This window comes from Bidens hawaiensis, unplaced genomic scaffold (assembly GCF_021521415.1).
Source record: "Bidens hawaiensis isolate Kalapana, Puna unplaced genomic scaffold, B.hawaiensis_p1.1 tig00010251_1, whole genome shotgun sequence".
Classification (NCBI taxonomy): Eukaryota; Viridiplantae; Streptophyta; class Magnoliopsida; order Asterales; family Asteraceae; genus Bidens; species Bidens hawaiensis.
The window spans coordinates 631,197-651,370 of NW_027491776.1; the positions used below are offsets into that span (position 1 = coordinate 631,197).

At 34.7% G+C, this 20,174-nt stretch overlaps 3 protein-coding genes and 1 pseudogene across 4 annotated transcripts; 1 reads left to right on the top strand and 3 right to left on the bottom strand.

Moving 5' to 3' along the window:
* Positions 1-1,859: 1,859 nt before the first annotated feature.
* LOC143534615 (metal-nicotianamine transporter YSL1-like) lies at positions 1,860-5,853 on the top strand. The gene is made up of 7 exons (XM_077029063.1): positions 1,860-2,312; positions 2,413-2,576; positions 2,698-2,792; positions 2,881-3,018; positions 3,549-3,738; positions 4,521-4,635; positions 4,718-5,853. Exons 1-7 carry the CDS (start codon positions 1,910-1,912, stop codon positions 5,638-5,640), a joined length of 2,028 nt encoding a protein of 675 aa, XP_076885178.1. The 5' UTR covers positions 1,860-1,909; the 3' UTR covers positions 5,641-5,853.
* LOC143534631 (protein HLB1-like) lies at positions 5,745-9,109 on the bottom strand. Its single transcript, XM_077029074.1, has 13 exons — positions 9,045-9,109; positions 8,039-8,155; positions 7,884-7,953; positions 7,680-7,793; positions 7,522-7,605; positions 7,408-7,458; positions 7,302-7,331; positions 6,714-6,842; positions 6,513-6,641; positions 6,406-6,441; positions 6,215-6,334; positions 5,974-6,120; positions 5,745-5,870 (listed from the first exon to the last, which is right to left on the bottom strand). The coding sequence occupies exons 1-13, from the start codon at positions 9,107-9,109 to the stop codon at positions 5,760-5,762; spliced, it is 1,203 nt and encodes a 400-aa protein (XP_076885189.1). The 3' UTR covers positions 5,745-5,759.
* Positions 9,110-10,391: 1,282 nt separating this feature from the next.
* On the bottom strand, positions 10,392-13,711 carry LOC143534616 (rab GTPase-activating protein 22-like). The gene is made up of 5 exons (XM_077029064.1): positions 13,094-13,711; positions 12,261-12,396; positions 12,082-12,131; positions 11,948-12,001; positions 10,392-11,857 (listed from the first exon to the last, which is right to left on the bottom strand). Exons 1-5 carry the CDS (start codon positions 13,273-13,275, stop codon positions 10,591-10,593), a joined length of 1,689 nt encoding a protein of 562 aa, XP_076885179.1. The 5' UTR covers positions 13,276-13,711; the 3' UTR covers positions 10,392-10,590.
* A 1,589-nt stretch (positions 13,712-15,300) lies between these two features.
* Positions 15,301-18,810, bottom strand: LOC143534617 (putative alkaline/neutral invertase F; annotated as a pseudogene). The gene is made up of 4 exons (XR_013135576.1): positions 18,278-18,810; positions 16,901-17,341; positions 16,273-16,831; positions 15,301-15,702 (listed from the first exon to the last, which is right to left on the bottom strand). The product of XR_013135576.1 is annotated as a putative alkaline/neutral invertase F (transcript).
* Between the last annotated feature and the right edge of the window lie 1,364 nt (positions 18,811-20,174).

The window sequence follows — 20,174 nt, forward strand, 5'->3', positions numbered from 1 at the left end:
CAATCTTTCTTACTTTGCCTCCATGCCATTAGCCATAGGCCATCCACCAATTGTGAGGTCACCATTTTTAATGGGCCTTTGCACTTTCTACTATTTATTATTATTATTATTATTATTATTATTATTATTATTATTATTATTATTATTGTTGTTGTTGTTGTTTTATCAAATTCTATTACTATCAGAACAACTTCACATGACATGAATGACATATTCATTCACCATTTCCTCTAATATGGGTTTTTATTTCTATCTACTCTTTTCATTTATTCTTGCATTAGCTTAGAACCCACATACTATATGAGTATATGTGGTACAAAACATCAATAGATAAAATTATCAAATCTTTATGTACATCTACAAGATTTTAAAATAGATTATATATACTAATCATTTCTGAAAAGTTAAAAAATAAGTAATATTAATATATAATTAAATATCAAAAATACATTAAACATATCCAATGTCATTTGTTTACTATTTGATTGAAACTAAAAGTTATATAATTAAATTTCAAAATTCTTTAAAATAAGGGATAATTTAATATAAATATGTTATATAATTAGTTTATTTTAAAATAAATCATAAATTTAAAAAGATACAAGTGTATATAATAGAGGAAACAATATGAATCGACATGTGACATAAGAGATTTTTGTTTATTATATGTATGTATGTATATATGAATGATATATGAATGAGATCATTTGAAAACTAAATTGAGTTGTGACTAGTGAGAACTCGAGAGAACTTAATTTTACAATAATTTATTAAAAAAATTCATATATATATTATATGTAATTTACATCTACGGAAAAAAACTAAAAAAAAATACGTGCATAGACTATTGAAATACGTGTAACGAGCTTTTACGTATATGTCTGAATAGTGTAATTTGCATAATTGTAACTGACATTTACATATTCCTTACACCCATGTCTGAAATCGATCTATATATACTTTTTTTAATTATTTTCATATATGTAACTTATATATAATAATATTGTAAATATTTTTTTAAAATATTATTAAATACAATTATTTTGAGTTCTCACAACTTAGCGAGTTCTCAAATAATTGCATATAAGATACCATTAAAACAAATTGTTCTTAAACAAAGAGAATATTTTGTTACTAAAAGAAGCTCTAAAGATTTAATTATAGCATAAGAAAATATTTACAGTAATTTTAACTAGTATTTATATATTAAATTTGGAATAAAAGATATTGAATGAATTTACAAGGTATATTGCACTTTATTCGTCTAGCTTAACTAGCATTGGAGGGAAAGTGAAAATCTGAGCGGGAGGCTACAAGATCTCAAGTTCAAATCCGATCTCAATCGGGTTTTACTGCAGTGGGCCTTTGGGTGGCGGGTTTTCCCCGAAACAGGAGATGGCAGTCTTGGGCTGCCAGACACTGTCTACGTTCGCAAGTGTATGAAATCGCCTTTTATCACTAGGTTACCTAGGTCAAAATAATGTTTAAACTCGAAACCTTAAATATCCAAAATATTAATAATAGTTAAGACAAACAAAGGGTGTAATGTCACATTCAAAATACCAAATAAATGAAAGTATAGGGTACTAAGATGCAAAGTAACATGCTTCAAATACTATTGCCACTCCTTTCATATCAACAAAAAAACAAGACATCCCATCTCAATTATAACAACCAACATTCATGGAAAACAATACAAGAGCAAGTAACATCAAGAGTGTGGTCTCAACGGAACAAATTCGTTGCTTAAACGGAAATAATATCCTCTAGAGTCGTGTGGCAGCCGTTTTCAAGCGCGTTTTTGGAGCTTAAAAGGCATATTAGTTGTGACATATGAACATAGAATTTTCATAACTTTTTTATATGCATTGTTTAATTTGATCACTTGTTGATATTTGTAGAATATTACATGATGAGCACAGAAATGAATAAGAATGGAGAAATAGAAAGCAAAAGAGAAGAACAACAAGAAAAGAATAATAATAATGATTGTGATGATGGTAGTTATAGTGGTGGTCATCAGTTAGAGAGTTCAAGGAGGCTGCAACCATGGACAAAACAAATAACGGTTCGTGGGATCGTAGCGAGTGTTAGTTTAGGGTGTGTTTATAGTATTATAGCTATGAAATTAAATCTTACAACTGGTATGACACCTAATATGAACGTTTCGGCTGCACTGCTCGCGTTCGTGTTCATGAGAACTTGGACAAATATGCTCCAAAAATCCGGGATCTCCACTGTTCCATTCACTAGATATGAGAATACTATGATCCAGACATGTTCTGTTGCTTGTTACAGTATTGCCATTGGAGGTTTGCTAATTATTCGGTTTTTTGAGTTTTTGTTTCTTACATATTTTACAACTTTTTTACATAAATAGTTATGCTTATTTTTTTGGTGACAAATATGTAGGTGGATATGGGTCATATTTACTGGGACTGAACAAGAAAACATATGAGTTAGCCGGCGGGGCAAGTTCTCCAGGGACTTACAAAGAACCAGGGGTCGGCTGGATGATGGGATACTCTTTCTTGGTCTGTTTTATCGGTCTTTTTGTATTGATTCCACTTAGAAAGGTATATCATCTTAATCTTTCTGGTTTACTATTAACCAGATCAGACGTGTTTGCTATGAGTGAGATTTTTACTGTTTGTTTGCCACATCATATTATAATATTATAATTTTGGTAATCTATAGGTATTAATAGTTGACTATAAGTTGATATTTCCAAGCGGGATGGCGACCGGAGTTCTTATTAACGGATTTCATAGTCAAGGAGACGATATCGCGAAGTATTTAGCTAAACCAAACATTTTTAATATTAGCTTGGCACCTCATGAATTTTTATTTATTTATTTTTTTTGAATATTTTGATTATAGGAAACAAGTTAAGGGATTTGCAAAGTACTTCTCAGCAAGTTTTCTTTGGGGATTTTTTCAATGGTTTTTTACTGGAAAAGAAGGAGATTGTGGATTTGCTCAGTTTCCTACTTTTGGATTAGAAGCTTGGAAGAATATGTATGGGAATGCTGCTAATTATATAATGAGTGAACTGCGGTTTTCATCCTTGTGGTTTTAGTCTAATAGTTTTAAATTTGTGATTTTCGTCCCTGTGGTTTCAATTTACTTGCAATTAAACCCGGATTCACTAATCCCGTTAAGTCTGGTCGTTAAACCCATCAGTGTGTCCTTCACGTGAGGGGCAGTTTTGTCCCCCCCCCCCCCTAAATACACCCCAACCCCTCACGTGAGGGGGCTTGCGAATTAGGACCGGGGCTTATTTGGGGAGAAAAAGGACAAAACTGCACCTCACGTGAGGGGCACATTGATGGGTTTAACAACCAGACTTAACGGAGTTAATGAATTCAGGATTAATTGCAAGTGAAATAAAACCGCAGGGACGAAAATTGCGAATTTGAAACTATTGGACTAAAACCGCATATTTGAACAAACCACATGGACGAAAGCCGCAGTTTACTCTTATATAATTGTTGCTTATAAAGCAAGCAAGTTTATTATTATATTAATAATACTTTTGTTGATTACAGGTTTTACTTTGACTTTAGCATGACTTATGTGGGAACTGGGATGATTTGCCCACATATTGTCAACTTATCATTGTTGTTTGGAGCAGTGATTTCATGGGGTATAATGTGGCCTTTGATTGGTAAAAAGAAAGGAGATTGGTTTCCTCCTGGTTTGCCTGAAAGTAGCATGAAAAGCTTAAATGGTTATAAGGTGTGTTTGTGTTTCTTTTAACTTAAAACCGAGCATACGAACGAGCACGAACTGTTAAACAAAAGGATATTCTTGTTCATGCATGTTTGTTTAGAAATTTAATATGCCCGTGTTCGTTCGCTCCAGGGGAGGCCTTGAGGGTGGGCAATGTGGCCATCCGGCCGGGCACGTGTTTTTCAGGGGTACAATTTTTTTTTAAAATTCCGATATTATATATTTCGAATACCCGAACTTTCGCAAGCCCGCTATTTTATAATAATCAAACACTCTATAGTCTATTGGTTTGTCATAAACACATTCTAATATCATGATTTTGCTAACTATTATGTTTATTAATATAACTTTAATCGTCTTTTAAAAAAAGTTTACATTATTTAGTTCGCTAAGGTTAAAGGGCATACGTTTTGGGCTCGGCCAGGGTACGTGAATTCTTAGGGCCTCCTTGGTTCGCTCGTTAGTCGTTAATATTCTAAATGAACGCAAATGAACAAAAATAAAGGAATAAAATGAATGTGTTCTTGTTCGTTCGTTAGTCGACTACCCAAGATTTGTTCTATAATTTTATTAGGTTGATTGACTGATACATAATGGACCAATTAGTATTGCTAATACCTAATATTAAATTAAATAAACAAACATATATAGACGAATGATGCATGTGTTCATGTTCATCTATTTAACTACATGAACAAATATTTTTTTTCATATCCGTTCGTTTATTTAATAAACGAACATTGTTACAGTCTACATTTGATTATTATGATTGTTTCTTGTGTTGGCAGGCTTTCATTTCTATTGCTTTAATCCTTGGTGATGGGCTATACAACTTCACCAAGATACTATATATCACATCCAGAAGTGTTCATGGAAGAATGAAGACCAAAACCGTTAATTCAGGTTAATTATTAACAAACATGTTAACTTTATGTTTGTTTATTTGGTTAACTAACCTTAACATGTCTTGTTTTTGTAACTGTAGTTATAGAAAAGAAGGTTAATGATGAAGAGCAAAGACAAAATGAAATTTTCACTAGAGAAACCATACCGATGTCGATTGGAGGAACGGGATACGTTATCTTCGCTCTTATTGCAGTAATCGTGTTACCCTTCATGTTTCCCGAGGTCAAATGGTATTATGTGATCATAGCCTATATATTCGCCCCGTCTTTAGCCTTCTGCAATGCATATGGAGCCGGGTTGACCGACTTTAACATGGCCTACAATTATGGTAAAATCGGGCTTTTCATGATGGCAGCATTGGCAGGGAAAAAGGATGGTGTGGTGGCGGGAATGGCGGGGTGTGGGTTGGTTAAGTCGGTTGTTTCGGTTTCTTGCATACTTATGCATGACTTGAAAACAGGTCAACTTACTATGACTTCTCCTAGAACCATGCTTGTAAGTCAAGCGATTGGTACGGCTATCGGGTGCATTGTGTCACCTTTAAGCTTCTTTTTGTTCTACAAAGCTTTCGATATTGGAAACCCTGATGGCGAATATAAGGCGCCATACGCGTTAATATACAGAAACTTAGCGATTCTTGGAGTCCAAGGTTTTTCGGCTTTGCCAAAACATTGTTTACAATTATGTTACGGTTTTTTTGCTTTTGCAGTGTCGGTTAACATGATTAAAGACTTGTTACCGAAAAAAATCGGAAAGTGGATGCCGTTGCCAATATGTATGGCTGTGCCGTTTTTGGTTGGTGGTTATTTTGCTATAGATATGTGTATTGGGAGTTTGGTTGTGTTTGTTTGGCACAAGGTTAATGCAAAGGAGGCTGAGCCGATGGTGCCTGCGGTTGCTTCGGGTTTGATATGTGGTGAAGGCATGTGGTCCCTACCAGCCTCGGTTCTTGCTTTGGCTAAAATAAAACCGCCGATTTGTATGAAGTTTTTAGCTTCTTGAATTAGGATTAATTTGTTATTAGTTTTGATAAGATGACATGATACATTTCATATATCAATATAATTCATGAAATCAGTGGTTTCAAATATAAAAAAATTATCGTTTGAGATACGAACAAACTAACTGGTTATTATGCTCGCTAGAACATCGGTCTTACCCCGTGCATATATCGTGTAAACTAGCCTTAGTGCATCAAGCCATGAGTCCAAGTATTCCCATGAGTCTGCAACCTGAGGAGAAAACAATGTTTTATTTTATTTAAAGTTTAGTCTGCAAAGTTTCATCATTTTCTGTTAAAACAGTATAAAATTTTAAATTTCAAAAAATGAATACCAAGAAGATTGGTCCGTGAATCGTGTAAATACTGATGGAAGGCCCGGGCGGTAAAGTCAAATCCGAGGATATTGTTACCGATACAATATCCGAAATGTCAACTCTGATAGTTGGTTTGTCATTAGTTTTGTCTTCATCATCAAGGATCTAAAACAAATAACAAATCATTAAACAACCAACAATCACAATTAAAATTTTAAATCATCAGAAACATATGAATAAGTAAATAACAGAATGACACCTGTTGGAGTCCTTCATGATTCAAAACAAACTGAAACCGCTTCCAATCACAATGCGGGGCCACCGGATTTTCCACTGGAGGAACTGTAAGATGTCCAACCTTTACATACGGTAAAGGAAGCTGCAATAACAATTGATTATTCGTTAAACGTAATCTATCCTTTTTATTAAAATGTAATCAAGTTTACTGACCATTGACCGCACAAGCTTCAAGGCACTGGCGTAAACCTGTGATTAATAAACTTCAAGGTTAAAATTTATAATATTTTTGAAAGTATATATAAATAAAAGATAGTAACTGAGTAATTTGGTTTTAATGCATGAGCAGCAGCAACATAGATAGCAGATTGACTGTATAATTCATTTGATGAAATCTCGTTTCTAACAACGAGTACTCCGGTTCTTGATGTGTCTTCTGCTAATCCATACTGCAGAAAAATGAATAACCATGTTAACGAATTCATAAACGTGTATAAAACTTTGTGATATATGATATTGACCAGAACAGTGCCAAGGTTGTAAATTGCTCTATGGAAATCAAACTGCAACTGTATTGCTGCACGAAACTTGCTGATTGCATTTTTTACTATCGTCTGTTTTTCTCGTGCGGGGACAATTGCACTCAGTTCCTGCAATGTTCATTACTGATTTAATTAATATCTGTATGGCCATAACTAAATATAAAGAAAATTGCATTTTTCGTCATTTAAGTATATATCAATTTGCAGATTGTCTTTAAACTTCATTTATTTGAAAATATGTAACACATTACATCCTTTCCACTAACTGTTGACAAAATTCTTGATAACTTTTAAAAAATACTATTTTGCCCGTACGGCTAAAAAACAAAAGATTTCGTGAATAAGGGCAAAATAGTCATTTTGTTAAAAGTTACCGGTTAGTAGAAAGGCCATAATGTGTTACAAGTTTTTCAAATAAAGGAAGTTTTTTTGAAATCACTTAAGGACACAATCTGCAAATTGGTATAAACTTAAATGACGAAAAATGTAATATACTCTAAATTATATCGAATGATTAAGGAATATATGAGAAGTTTTAGAACAAATCATGTAATATTTTCCAGGCACCTGTAAAGCAAGTCCCCAGTTGTTGAGCGCCTGAAATGTAAAGAATTGCTAAGTGATTATATACAAAAAAATATTATTATTCAAAGCTAACTGTTTTCATGGTTACCTGAGGACTATTCCAGTTTAGTTGAACTGCTTTTTCATAATGCTTTGCCGCCTGTAATATTAAGAGAAGTGAATACACATTGCTTCTGTTTAGGTTTAAAGGTGTAACTGTAACCTGTTTCCATAAGGCTTCAGCCTCCTTCGTGCGACCGTGCAGTTTGGCTCGATCTGCTATGGCAATAGCCCAATTATAATAAGCCTGAAAATAGACATGAACAAAACTTTAAACATACTCATAATCACATCATTTCATCATTCAAGAGACATGTATACATCATGCAGTGCAGGGTTTAATTGTGTAGCTTCATCATATTTTCTGCAGGCTTCTTCAAGCAATGCATCTTTAGTAAGCGAATCAGCATCTGCAATAACATTATCTGCACATTCCTGTAGATAAAAGCAATCAGTTTCAACATGAATATCAATGTAACTATTTCAAATGTTTCAAACAGCGATACGAATGATAGTAACTTAGACCTGAAGAACAAGTGCCCAATTATAAAGTGCATCGTAATCATCTGGATTATTCTCAATGGCATTTGCATATCTGAAAACATGCATAAGTTTTTAGTAACTAAAGTGCTAACCGAGTCCAAATTCAACCATTATATGAGCAACACGGTAATAATTACCTTCTTGCAGAAAATTTGAGCATTCGCTTCCTTGATTGTCCTCCATCAGAGCTTGTGATACTATTGATAAAGGCCATGACAACACTGTTTTGTTCTTTTTGTTGTTTGCTTTCTTGACTAAAGTGCAGAAAAGTGAAAATTATATGTCAATATTAAATCTATTCATTAGATAAAATTCAGTATTCACCACATATTGCAGTTTAAGGGGCGTTTGGGATTCCTTATTTTTACCTCCTTATAACTTATTTTTGCAAGTTATAAGTTACAATATACAATATTGTAACTTATTAACTTATCCCTCACACAATAAGCAATCCCAAACACCTTTATAACTTTTCAAAAAGTTATAAGTTGGCTAAAATAAGCAAATCCCAAACTCCCCCTAAATTGAAATTCAGCATTATAGAAATCTTTAAACGATGAATCCAAACGCAGTTTGATAACTATTAGGGGTGTTCACAGTCTGATTTTGACGGTTTTTAGATCAAACCGTGAACCAAATCACCTAAACCCAAACCAAACCAAACCGTTACTAACGGTTTGGTTTCACGGTTTGAACTTCGTAAAATAGAAGCTTGTAAACGAACCGAACGCTCAGTTCATTGTTCAGAGGGAAGTTTGTTTATGTTCATTTTAATTAAACGAATGAACATAAACACATATTTCGTTCATTCATTTATGTCCGTTTATGTTCATTTTTGGATGAATCATGACATCATCTATCTAGTGTTTTATATTTTGTTCATTCGTGTTCGTTTACGTTTGTTCATATACATTCGCTTATCTTTGTTCAATTATGTTTGTTTATGTTTGTGAAATGTTCGTTTAGATTTATAAACAGGCACGGACATGTTCAATATTTAAATGAACGAACATGAATGCAAATATTTGTCAGATTAAGTGTTCGTGTTAGTTTAAAGTTAAATGAACGAAGACGTTTGGTTCATTTACAGGCCTAGTAAAATATACATGCTTAGTTGAAAATTAAAACCGAACCATTACGAACCTGCGAGAGGACGGAGAATTGTCATTGATATAACCGCACTCCAATTCCTTAAGCAATTCTCTCATAGTGACAGTTTGTCTAGCTTGGTCTTTCTGTAGCGTATTATTGATAATTTTGGTTTCTTTGCGTTCCGAATTATCATTATTAATAACAATGGCGGAACTATCATTGGAGCGAGTGCGAGTGAGGTTGAGAGAGCGATCGATGTTGTCTTCCGGTGAGGGTTTGATGGAGCGTCTTGTTGTGGTTGGAAATTGGAATCTGAATCTCCGTTATTCACTTCCGGCTGATGAGTAGACATTGTTATTGTTAATTGTTGGATCACCGAATTCAAACGGTTGTTTGTTTGTTTCAGTGAGATTTATTAATGCTGGTGGTAGATGGTGTGAAATGATGATGGTGTCGTAGCATGGTTCTTCCCATATTTGGATACGTAAATGTGGCCAAAACCTTATGCATGGTAGAGTTAACGCATTATGTTATAATTATAACCACATTATAATATATAATTACACTATTTGATTCATATAGTTATCACACTACTTTAATTCATATTTGATTCAAACTTATGAAAAGTAATTGCAGATTAAGTAAAAAACTTAACTGAATCACATATTCAGTTTTGTTGGTTTTAAATCAAAACCGATTTGGTTTTTCAAGTTTTCGTATTAAAATTGGAATTTGGTTCAAACCGAATGACAAATAATAGTTATTTAAGTTTTATCATTTACTCAAATTCAATTACTAGTTTTAACCCAATTATATTAGTCCAACCAATAGCATTTAGTGGTACAAAAATATAAACAGAAGCTTGTTTGGTTTATTCGGCCAAACCCAAAATATACCAAACCAAACTCGAATTTGATTTTCAGTACAGTTTTAAACTACTTTAATTCGGTGTTCAGTTTGGCTTTCAGCTTCAACTGAAAAATCTTCAAACCGAATAAACCAACACATAAAATTAAACCTAAACCTTACTTTTACAAAATGAAAGGAATGAAATCTTGTCAACATTAGATTTGGAGTTCAGTATTTTTAGCTTTTTGGTCCAAATGAAGGCAAACATAACCTCCATTCAAAATGTAAATGTATTATTCTTTCATGATGAAACTGAACTCTTTCGTTTTAAACTTTTAAACTTTATCATGTAGCAGAAGGACAACAACGAGCTGCGAGACATAACGAATCAGAGGTTGCAGTTGATAAACTCACCCGATGAGAGACGGTGACCACATTAGTTCACCAACTGCAAGCTTACGTATTGAAACCGAATCATGCTATATTAACTTCAACACAGCATAAACCAAACCAAACCAAACCAAACCATCCAAGACAGCAGCATGTCTAAAACACATGTAAATGTAAATTTTCTAATTTCTCAACATTAAGACATGTTTTAACAACAAGCCACCATTACTCGAGTGAGTGCGGGCACAAGAAACAACACAGTTCATAAGTTCATGTAACTTATTCGAACAGGATAAGAGACACTTGTGGAAGGGGTTGAAAGAACAGAAGAAATTAAAACAAACAATTAGCAGCCACCCTAAATCTTGTCATGAAGAGTTACAACCAGATCATGTGCATCATCTAAAAGCTTCCAAACATCCAAATGCCCAGCCATATTATTACACTCCCTCAATATCTCATCCATACTGCTATACTTCTCTATTATCTGCTTCCTCTTCTGCAACACACATGCAGCTATCGCGTACAACAACAAATCATCAGTCGGTGGGGCCCGCATCCTCATTCTCCCCCAAGCCGACTTAGTGATTCCCGCCCGGATGGCAGTCTGATCCGCCCACATCACTTCCCATAAACACAATGTCTGTTCAAAGTTAAGTTCACGTCTGAATAGTACCACCACCATCCTGTACACAAAGAAACAATCCTCCGCCTGCAGTTCTTCCAGGTGGCGGTAAAGATGGGAGTCTTTCCCTTTAATAATCTTTGACACGATGTTTAACTGTCGCCTGATCCCGACCTCATCGAGGCGGAAGTTATGACGGGCTTTTTTCATGAAACCGACAAAACACCAAAACGCTTCACTGTCGTCTTCTACAACTGATATTATTGGTGAAAGTAAATCGCTCATACCTTGACAGTAACCGATTTCTGAGTCGTATAACGCGTATGCTTCTAGAATTGATACCAAGCGTGCAGCGTGGAAGATTCTACAAGCTTCTAGATGAGTGTAGTCCTTGAGGCATACACTGTTGGCTAATTCGTTTGCTTTTGCTGAATCCACTGCTGCTTGGGCTGGTGTGTAAACGATCCATTCATCGTTTGCACGGATCGCGTCCAGGCGAATGATTCGCTGCCATGTGGCGAAAGTTTCTGATCTGTGTAGGTTTATGGTTTTATTACCTCCCGTGTTTGAGGAAGCGGTGTCGGTTTGTTCTGTCGATTTTTCAGGACCCGTGTCATCAATTTCTGAAGACGAGTCGGAATCTGAAGACTCGGTTTCACTTTTGAAAGTGACTTCACTTCCATCACCAGCTTCGGATGGTTTAAGATTGCCTGTCTGATTCTTACTACTAGAAAGGGGACTCTCGGGACTGGAGGGTTCTGGAACCTCTTCACTTTTGGAAGTGATTTCACTCCCATCACTAACTTCGCAATGTTTAAGATTGTCTGTCTGATTATGATCAGTAGAAAGGATAATCTTGGGACTAGAAGGATCCAGAACTTCACCGGAATCTTCGCAGTCCTCATTGTTGTTGCTTTCATTAGTTTCTTTTATCTGGGTGGGTTCTTCACTTCGTGTGTATGTTTGTTCACACTGATTTCTAAGCTTCTCATACTCATCCCTGCCAATTATTTGAAAACACAATTTAAGAAAAAAACAATTTAAAAGTGAAATCTGAAAATGATGGTATCATGGGTTCAGAATCAGATACCTATTCTTAGTTTTCGCAGCATCTCGTTCTTCTTTTGAACTTTTAAGATCATATCTGCAAGAAAAACGGCAAAAGAACATATTTTTAACAACTTTCAACTGTACAAGAACGTATGATAGGTTTTAAATGCTTACACTCCAAGAAGAAATGGCCAAACTTCCGGTCTTAAACTAGGATGAACACCCTGCATAAAAAAATAAAATAACATAAGCACCAAAAGAAAGCATTTTGAAACGCAATACAGGTGAAAGTTAACTAATTTCCAAAAATAAAACATTCTTTCAAATATAATTATATTAAGTTAACAACATACTCCACTTCTAACTTTCTTCAAGAATTTAACTCCACCATCGCATAATCTTCCATCTTCATCAAATAAACTTTTCCATAGCTTTGGCTGAACAGCATGTTTTCTTCTCCTTCTTGACCAAGGCGATTGCAGATGGCCCCTGCATCACAACCACCATAGAAACATCAAACTCATTATAACTAACAGCAAACTGCAGAAAGTATAAACCTATAAATACAGCAAGTTTAAGTTTTTATTAACCGAAGATTTATAAACCTGACACAGTCAGCAACTAATTTGTTATAAAAGCATTCTTAAAGCAAAGCTAGAGTGCTCGGTTAACGGTTAACGAAGCTTCAGCTCCATGAACAAAAAGTAAGCACAGTTTAAGTTTATATTAACAGAAGGTTTATAAACTTGATACAGTCAGCAACTAATTTGTAATAAAAGTGTGCTTAAAGCAAAACTAGAGTGTTCAGTTAACAGTTAATGGTTAACGGTTAACGCAGCTTCAGCTCCACGAACAAAAAGTAAGCAGATTTTAAGTTTTAATTAACAGAAGGTTTATAAACTTGACACGTACAGCAACTAATTTGTTATTAAAGTGCTTAAGGCAAAGCTAGAGTGTTCGGTTAATGGTTAACGATTAACGCAACTTCAGCTCCACGAACAAAAAATAAGCAGATTCGAAGGTTTGTTCAGTGAACAACACAGTATTCGTTTAAACCGTTAAAGCTAGGTATAACTTAAACAACAGAAGTAAGGAACCTGCAACAGATCTACCAGATCAGAACCAAAAGACACTAAACCGAAACCGAGATCTACGAAAACGAAACGAAAATGAACGAGGAACCGACCTATTCGTAGGAATTGGCGACGACGACGATGAAGATGACGATGATGAGGAGGATGCAACGATTAACAAAACCGATCGCAATTGAATCCACGACGACGTCGGTGATGAATTTGAAGACGAAGTGTGACTCCTCCGGAGTGCTCGCAATACATGATGATGTTGTTTAGGTCTTGAATCCAACATATTGTTTTCAACTAAATCTATATACCTAATTATTATTATTATAACTTATAACTTAATAATCTATAACCTAATGGAAGCCTAATGGAGCCTAGGGTTTGAAATTAGTAAATTAGGGCTTCGAATTCCAATCAATTTGTTTTGTTTTTACCTATTGGAATACACGAGAGTTACGGCCACAGCAATACCAGCCATGACCGTCACAGCAATCGCGAGATTTGACTGGAAGCTATGTCCACCACCAACAACACTACCACCACCGGTCGTCATCCAGAACATCAACGAACAAATCTGAATAATAATAATATTATAAAGCTTGCTCTGCAACAATTAATTTGTGCAATTGTTGATTAATTTAGGCTGCTGCACAAATCAATGATGAAGGCGATTACTGCAACTACATGTTTGGTTTCTCTCTCACACACATTATTATTATTATTATTATCAGCCATTATCGAATGGTAGTTGTTGGTGTTATCAGACTGATGATGGATGACTTTTGCTTTTAACAGACAGGCCCAACGCTCAGCCCAACGCTCGCTTTTTCAACACGCTTCTTTTTCTTCTTTTATAAATCAGTGTTGAAAATATCTATTCAAATTTTAGGCTTTGAAATTGTCTTGAAATTGAAATTAATTATGAAATACAATGACATGAGATTAAATTGAGCTTTTAATTATAAAAATTAAATATAATCCTTACTTGCTCTGAAAGATATTTATAACGTTAGTTTCGTTTGGAAGTAAGTTTGTATGCTTCTTTCTTTATTTGACATTGTTTTAAAACAATTTATGAAATATTGATTACATAAGGTTTAGTTAAGGGTCAGTCAAGGGCAAAACATCAACATGAGTTGCTCTACGTTAGAATAAGATTATCTTGTAATAACAGTGAAAGTTAGAAGTGTCATTGGTTATATTGTCGGTACAGTTTATTAGTAAATTATAGTTTGAATTGTCAAGGACAAAAATTATTAATTAAAGTATGACACTCTTGACACAATATTAATTGAAAGCAGAGTGCTACAGTGGTGTAATGTAAATGTTTGTATGGGGTTTTAAATAGATGCGGTGAAAAGTGAAAAAGAGAGAAAACAATAAAGTTACTATATACCGTTCTTATCTAACATATTTAAAATTAGCAAAGAGTTAGATTTTTGTAACTTCCTGTTTAATATTGGTTTTGTATCAAAAATTCCTCACATGACATTATACTTATTATCAAATTATAATTTGGAGAAAAGGGAGTGGAGAATTTAGTGATTTTATTTTCAAACTTTTATGAAGGATAAGAACTTTGTTTGAGAAGGAAATGAGATTCCCATTCTTTGCTTTATCAAAGAAAAATATCTCTTTTTGACAATTCACTTTTAAAATACATACATTTTAAAAAAAAAAAATTTATAAATTAGACGCATTAAACAAAACTTAAATTTACAACCCATACATTGATGGATTCAGTAAATGCTATAAAGTATAAAGCACCTTGAATCTAGTAATGATTATCATCAACTAACTTCATTATCTAGATTAACTCTATATTAGATTAACACAAAAGACAAACACTACTACCCTTGATCTGATGCAATATTCACCAAACATCATAATTAAAATCTTAAAATCCATATCAAAATTTCCAAATAAAATGATCACTAAGGAATTTAGTTAAGTTATTTAATTTGCATCATTTGTTGATTTTTTTTTTTTAAAAAAAAAAAGTAAAAGTTTGATGAAAATGGGGAGACTATTATGGCTTACGAGAGATTGCACATGGCAACATTAAGTATATGATATAAGGAGACATGACAACTCCATGGGTAAACTCATCCACATGGATTCAAACGCAAATCACTTAGATTTGCGAATATATTTACTCTTCACACATGCAAACTTCAATTCATTTTTCATATTCTTTATTCCAATATTGATCCACTGTCATATACTTTGAACACAAGTGATCATGATCACAAAGTACGGAATTAGAGTACGTACGTAGTAGTACTAGTAGCAGTAGTAGTTACAAATTCTAAACAAAATTAAACCAGCCATTTAGTAACCAACAAAATGATATATCAGTATATCACATGGACCTGCATATGTAAGTGGCTTAAGTTCTTAGGTTCACCTTACCTGGCACATGGCCACGAGGCGGACCGAGTAAGCCTGGGCTTTTCAATCTTTTTATCCTCCTCTAGCGATATCATGGCTAGGTTTGATGGGTTCTCTATCATGAGCTTAGCCACCAAGTACCCGGATATGGACCATGTTTGATACTTTCTAGCTTGCTTCCCGACGTACCGACCCTTCTTGCCATCATAATACTCGGGCCACCCGTCTTTTGAAAGCCTCTGCTCCACTAGTTCTATAGCCCTCTTTGCAATTTGAGGCCTTCCTGCCTTTATACATGCTGCTGTCAGCAGCCACAGAAGAACTGCAAATTCCACAAATATACTGCCAGTTTCAGCCAAAGCTTAAGCTAAACTAAAATATTCTAACTTTAAGTAGGAGTGTAAACGCGGCTCCTGAGCTACTAAAAATCGGCTTGTTAAAAGCTTGAATCAAGCCGAGCTTAAACGAGCTCAAGCCTTAATATAAAGCTAGTTCAATAAACGAGCCTGAGTCCGAGCTTCACTTATCGAGCTCGAACTTGATCATGAGCGTAACGGGCCTATTACTTAATATATTTTTTATCTAATGTATTAATTATACAGTTATGCAATAATACTTTTTATATATACAGTTATTATAAAAATAACTAAATAAATATATTATGTTATATATAAAACTATAAATAAAAATGTATAAAAGTAATTAAAACAGTATATAAATTAGTTAACAAATAATAAAAGAGCCAAGCCCGAGTTAAGTTTGAGCTTGAAAAAACGATTAACGAGCTGAGTTTAAGATTTAGAAAAAGAGCTCGAAACAAGTCAAGCTTGAATTGCAAGCAAAATGAGCCGAGCTTGAGTCAAGCTCGTTTACAACTGTAGTGTAAAGTCACCTGGCCAAGAGCCGCCATTGTGATAACTCCAACGTGTGTTTTTCGGGTCACATCCTGTGACAATGTTCCACTCGTATCCCTCCAAAGCAGGGTAAGCAATTTTCAATGGCATCTCACCTATCAGGTCTTCCCAGAGTTCCTCAACCAAGTCCATAATAGCAGTTGTTTGGGACATGGTGGCTAAAGAGCTCAATATGGCTATGCAGTTGCCAACTAAGAACCACCTGAAGTCCATGCGGGCCGGGCTTACATTTCCAATGAAGTAGCCGCCTCTCAAGGGCATGAAGTCAAAGACCCAATCTAGGATAGATTCAGGAATGACATTGAATTTGTTGACTGCTGTGTGGGAATACTCCTCTGTTTTGTATCTGTAGATGTTGTTAAGTTGGGTGAAATCAAGCCAGTAGTAGTTTCTGATGTGGTAGCTTAGAGCTGTGACCCTTCTTTCAATCCGTTCAATCAGTTTGTTTGAATCGGTATCTTCTTTAAGCATTTGTTGTGCACACCTCAGTGCAAAGAAGAATAGAGCCTGGATCTCAATTGGATATCCATATATTCCCTGTCACATATCACACATGCAAGTTCAAGTTAAATGGTTATTTAGTACTTAGATGAAATTAAAACTTACCATCCTTCTGTCAATCATGCTACATCCATCTGCACACAGGAGTGTTGGGAAAGTGTCAAAACCATCAGACAGGCATAGGTCGAGTATCAACTTTATTCCTTTCTGCACCTCGGGTTGCTCGGACAAGGTATAATCCCCTGTGCACTTGGTGTATGATCTTAACAGTATGATCCACCAGAAACCTGAATCAACTGGTGCAACTCTTCCAATTGCACTGCCACCAAAGTCAGCCTTCAAAACATCTTTTCCTTGGATTTTGTCATACATGACTTTGAAACTTGCAGGCATGACACCTTCTCCAAGGGTGAAATTGTCAATTGTCTTTTTCCATCCTTGGAGATGAAGAGTCTTTAGTAAGAAGTTTTTCACAATCTCTGGCTCGGAGTCTGGAACTTTCATGAGGCAAGCCAAGGCGGTAGGCACAAAGTCTCTGACAAATACCTGCACAGAATTGCACAATTCATAGTTGAAACTTGAAAGATTACACAAATGGCATCTATCATGGAAAATTGTATATATGGCCCCATAATGACATCAAGTGATGTATGATGTATCCATATCCATTATACATTCAAGTCCTATTTCACAAATATATGTTCCACCAGTTGTGCTAGAAGCTAAAGTGGAGCAATACAATCTTACACATGTATGTAGACCGGTTACTACCATTTATGCATTTTAAAAGTGATAATTGATCGATTAATAAAAATTTCATGTAAACACTCTTCTGGTTTGAATTACTACCAGTGCAGCACATTGTTTAAATATTCGGGAGCTCAACAAGAGCTGGCTAAAGATATGGTACTTTTCTCGTATTCTATCCAACACGCTTCAGTTAGCATTTTGATCCTATAATAGCTAACCAAAACATCAGAACTCCCGAATTTGCTTTAATTTGGTACTGCTTTGTCAACAGAGCAAATCAAAGACTACATACAACAGAATTTCAAATTGATTTAAATCAGAGAAAACATCACCGATAGAACCTAGCATATTATTTGTTTCTATACGCACACACATATCATCATCAATTAAACCTATTAGTGCCTACGTGTATCTACAGACACATCACATCAGCAAATTAGCAGATCTGGCTTACATTCATCAACCAAAACTGATCATACAAACACACTCGCAAACAAATCACAGTCAAATTAATTCAACATTATCAGATAAGGCGATATGCAGTGGTGAAACCGAATGGAGTAAACGAATCACAAATTCATGATCAACATATTAATTCCTTCAAGCTGTATGCCTATATGACACATTAATATTACAATTACGAGAATATGTACAACGAAAATGCCTGTGTGTAACATACAAATTACTAACATAATTAGGTATTCGCTATGCCTATATGCGTATAATATCTACCTGATTGTAATTCAAATCATCTGCACTAGTATCAAGTGCTGCAAGCGTTCCAACCGGTTTATCCTGGAACTTAACATACGACATCCTCAACCGCTCCCACGCGTCATCCATCATACACAAACTACCGCTATCCGATCCATTCAACTTCGCACCGGTCACATCTGGAACAATATGAAGCAGACTCAAACCGACGCTAGGTGACGGCTTCAGTATCATCGACCGCGTCCTAACTTCTCATCGTCGTCAGTAAACACAAGTGCAGATTGCAAATGCTTAGACGAATCATAATCAAACGTCAATGCAGCAGCTCGTTCAAATCCTCCGTTATTATTATTATTATTATTGTCATTGCGGTTACTGTTAATACTCCGCCAGATTTCGTCAGTCGTATCGTTCTGTTCCGTCAATGCCGCTTGATTATTATTATTGTTATTGTTATTATCTTCGTCCATCGGAAACTGCAGTTCGTTGATGGGTGACGGAAGGTTATTGATGCAGTTGTTGAAGCTCATAACGGTTTGTGTAGTGAAATGAAAAGTGTGTGTGTGTACGGACGTTTTGGCGGTTAATATTGTGACGGGCTTTCTGTTGGAAACATGTGCTGTAAGTTGAAGGAATTACGAAAATGCCATTTAGTAATGAGTCAGAGTTATGTTCAAAAAAAAAAGTAATGAGTCAGAGTCATGGGTGTGTGGCATGGCTTGTAATTTTTAATTGAATTTTGGGTTAATTGTGCCATTGTGGACGTGTAGGATGGGTGAAATGTGGATGTGGCTAATGAGGGGAAGACAACTGGACATGTAACAAACTTTATGTATTAACTAGGTTCTTAACCCGTTTACGACACGGGTGGAAATATTTAAATTTTTGAACAAATATATGTCATTTGAAAGGACAACATAAGTTGTTATATGTTATTCGAGACGACAAAATACTTTAAGTTGTAAATAATATTGGTACGAAAACCAATGATTGTGAAATATAAAGATAAACCCAAACATTCAAATTACAATATTTGAAAACATAATCAAAAGTTAAAAATGTAAAATTCATAAGCTACTAAAAAGACTTCATCGGAAACCAAAGTTACTTTATTTGTAACTTTGTCTCCCTTGTTTAATATAAGAATTTTAACACCACTCTTCGCTCTTGATAAAGCTGCATAGAGTTGTCGATGTGTAAACACCGGGTCTGTGAGATATATGTCAACTCTCGCTAGAGATTGACCTTGACTTTTGTTAATGGTCATTCCAAAACATAATACAGCTGGAAAAAACTACATTCTCTTCAATTTAAACGAAAGTTTCTTATCCGAAGGTGTTAGAACATAACGAATTATATAAGTGTGATAAGCAGTATTAGTACATGAAATAAATCCATATTCTTTAGTAACATTATTGGCACACCGACTTTTAAAACCAAGCTATGAGTCAAAATAATTTTGGTCTTTTTGATTTTATTTAGCATAATGTTTTTATGAAAATTTTAGTTCAAATTAAAATATAAAAAAAATAATTTGTATGATCTTACTTAAAAACTAAAAAAAGTGATTTTTTATATGGACCACAATTAAATTTGTGAATTTTCTTGCAAAGTATGGAAACAATATAAATTGAGTTAACCAAAATATAAGTAAAAAAATAACGGAGAAATATCTTTGCGCCTCTAATTAACATTAATTGATTTGTATACACATCTTTATTAAAACATATATTTTAACTAGTTAGGTACCCGCGCGATGCAGCGAGAAACAACACTTAAAAATTGTTAGTGAGCCGTGCCAAGGCTAGCTCGACTCGAACTTTGTACCGAGCTAACTCAGCTCAACTCAAAATTATAGTTGAAATCTTAAACTTGAGTTTGTCTTGATTATTGTGATATTTATATTTATATAATT